This window comes from Belonocnema kinseyi, chromosome 4 (genome assembly GCF_010883055.1).
Source record: "Belonocnema kinseyi isolate 2016_QV_RU_SX_M_011 chromosome 4, B_treatae_v1, whole genome shotgun sequence".
Lineage (NCBI taxonomy): Eukaryota > Metazoa > Arthropoda > Insecta > Hymenoptera > Cynipidae > Belonocnema > Belonocnema kinseyi.
Window position 1 is genome coordinate 85,947,429 of NC_046660.1, and position 3,118 is coordinate 85,950,546.

At 27.9% G+C, this 3,118-nt stretch overlaps 1 protein-coding gene across 1 annotated transcript in view; it reads right to left on the reverse strand.

Annotated features, from left to right (window-relative positions):
* Nucleotides 1-62: 62 nt before the first annotated feature.
* LOC117170988 (protein enhancer of sevenless 2B) overlaps nt 63-3,118 on the reverse strand; it is an 8,104-nt gene continuing 5,048 nt past the window's right edge. Inside the window, exon 6 of the mRNA XM_033358032.1 lies at nt 63-95. Coding sequence (XP_033213923.1) covers nt 63-95 — 33 coding nt within the window. The remainder of the gene's footprint in view (nt 96-3,118) is intronic.

The window sequence follows — 3,118 nt, forward strand, 5'->3', positions numbered from 1 at the left end:
CATTCACAAATAAATATTAGCTAATGGATTTAAAAGAAAACTTTTTAAATAAATCTAAATATTTATCTAGTTATTATTTCAGTGCCTTGTACAAGCTCTGTACGATTTTACACCACAAGAGCCAGGAGAGCTTGAATTCAGGCGAGGAGATGTAATCACAGTAACGGATCGCAATGATCAGCACTGGTGGCATGGAGAAATTGGCAACAGACGAGGATTGTTTCCATCCACATATGTCACTCCATATCACTCCTAGGTTTGTATTTTCAACCGTGAAAAGTAGCATAAACTCAAGGGGTTGATCACTCTTGAAATCTTTTTGATTCGAGACATTTTGATAGAGCTGTTTATATATATATATATATATTTTTTTTTTTGTATTTTGACTTCCTCTATGAGGAAACAAATGTGTTTTCTAATTAATCATAATGAGGAAGCAAAATTCTCTTCAAACGAGCACCCTAAAATTGTAAATACAAACAAAGTTTATTGTTCAGTCGAGAATTAGAGAGATAAATATCTGATTGCTTCACGCATCGTACATGATAACATCAGGTTTTTGATGATTCAATGTTAATTATGTGGGAGTTACATTTTTGTTCTCTCAAATAGGTTGAATGCTATCAAAATTTTCTATGAAAAAAGCCAGGATGAAGGCAAACTTAAACGATTTCTTAAAATTTAAATAAAATGTAATATAAGGTAAACGGCCCAGTAAACTTTTGTAATATTTTCTTAAAATTTGACAAAATAGCTTCATATTGGATAATATTAATGGTTAATTACAATAGCTTTCAACTTATTTCAGATAAAAAATTCTAACTCTCATACAATTAACATTAAAAAGACTTGAGCAATCATCATTAAACAGGTGGTATCATACTTGTGATCGGCAATGTAGGTTCGATTAATATTTATCACTTCAGTCTGCGAATGAAGATAAGTTTGTCGTGTTTAAGATATTTTTTCTCTTTCTGGCATACATTTTGCGTGTGTATATTGTTAAAATTCCCATTTCCATATATTATTTTCGGACAAATTACAAAAAGATATCTTTAAATTGTGGGGGGGGGGGGGGGCTATCTCCAGGACAAAACGTGGAAATAATATTTCTGAAATGTTTTGAAATATTTGTTTTAAAGTTTAAGCTTCCTCCTTTTTTTTATAACTGAATAAATTCTCTTAGTTTTAATTATACCAGAGCTACAAAATGTTTCTTTAAATAAACTCTTTAAAGCCAATTTGTTTAGTTTTTAAGTAGATATTGCAAGAATAGTGTAAATTAAAATGTTTTCTTAAATTTTCAATAATTTCCAAAATAGTCAACATTTTTCAATGTTTTTGGGTTTATTTTGAAGCTTTTTTTAACGTATCTGAACAGCGCCTTAAGAGTATAAATTGTACAAATTGCAATATTATTTTTGGTAACAAAAATATTTTTGTAAAATATATGAAACATATCATCATGCAGTTTCTATGTAATTTCCTCAAAATATATATTTATCTAACTTTTATTCTGATTTGCCTACAGATGAGATGTTTTCAAATTTATCCAACTTTTTTATTACAACTTCAAGTTCTTGCAATTCGAAAAGAAATTTTGTACAACTTATACTTGTAAGCTGTTATGATACAATGAAAAAATAGCTTTAAAATGAGCCCAAGAACATTGAAAAATGTTGATTATTTCGGAAGTTCTTGAAAATTTAAGAATTTTATAACATTTTCTAACTTCTAGACGAAATCTAACATTTTTTGGTATCATTTTGAAATCTTAAATTTTTGTGAAATTTCTGTATGATCATTGCAATCTTTTGACATCTTTGTGAAGTCATTATAATATTTGTGCAATCTTGTAAAATGTTTGTGAAAGCATTTAAGTATTTATGGAATCTCGTTGGAATGTATCTTTGTGAAAGCATTCAAATCTTTGAAATGTTTGTGAAATCTGTTTTGGAAGCCTTGAGAATCTTGTGAAATCTTTTTAAAATGTTTTGGAATCTGAAGTCTTTGTGGAATCAATGATGTCCTTGTGAAATCTTTGTGAAATCATTGAAATATTTGTGCAATTTTGTAAAACCGTTTAAATTATTTTTTAAACTGAAATTTTTTTGGAATATTTTTAAATTTTTGTGAAAGCATTGACATATTTTTGGAACCAGGAAAATCTTTGTGGGAACGTTGAAATTTTCGTGAAATACATTAAAATCCTTGTAAAATCTTCATGAAATTACTTAAATCTTTGTCTAATCTGTGTGTGATTGAAATCTTTGTGAAATTTTATTAAAATTTTTTAAACTCTTTTTTATCTGAAATCTTTGTGAAATATTTTTAAATCTTTCCGAAAGCATTTAAATATTTTTGGAACCGAAGAAATCATTGTGGGACCATTGAAATTTTAGTTAAATCCGTCTAAGATCTTCATGAAATTATTTAAATCTTTGTGAAATCGTTGAAGTCTGTTATAATCTTAAGCTTTTGTGATATTTTAAATCTTTGTGAAAACATTGAATTATTTGTGGAATAATAATTGAAATCTGTGTGAAATACTTTTTAATCTTTGCGAAATCATTGTAATATTTTTGGAACCAGGGAAATCATTGTAGGACCGTTGAAATCTTAGTGAAATCCTTCTAAAATCTTCATAAAATTATTTTATCTTTGAAATATTTTTAAATCTTTGCGAAAACATTTAAATATTTTTGGAACCAGGAAAATTATTGTGGGACCATTGAAACCTTAGTGAAATATGTTGATATCCTTCTAAAATTTTGTAAAATTATTTAAATCTTTGTGAAATTTCTGTGTAATAATTGAAATCTTTTATAATCTGAAATTTTTGTGATATTTTAAATCTTCGTGAACACATTGAAATATTTGTGGAATAATTGAAATCTGTGTGAAATATTTTTAAATGTTTGCGAAAGCATTGAAATATTTTTGGAACCAGGAATATCATTCTGGAACCATTGAAGTCTTAGTGAAATACGTTGACATCCTTCTACAATCTTCGTGAAATACGAGGGTAGTTCAATAAGTCCTTAGAATGACCAACAAATGGCGCGCGAATCGCTCCAAATCATCTGTTTTCAGTCAACACCACTCCCGACTAGATATA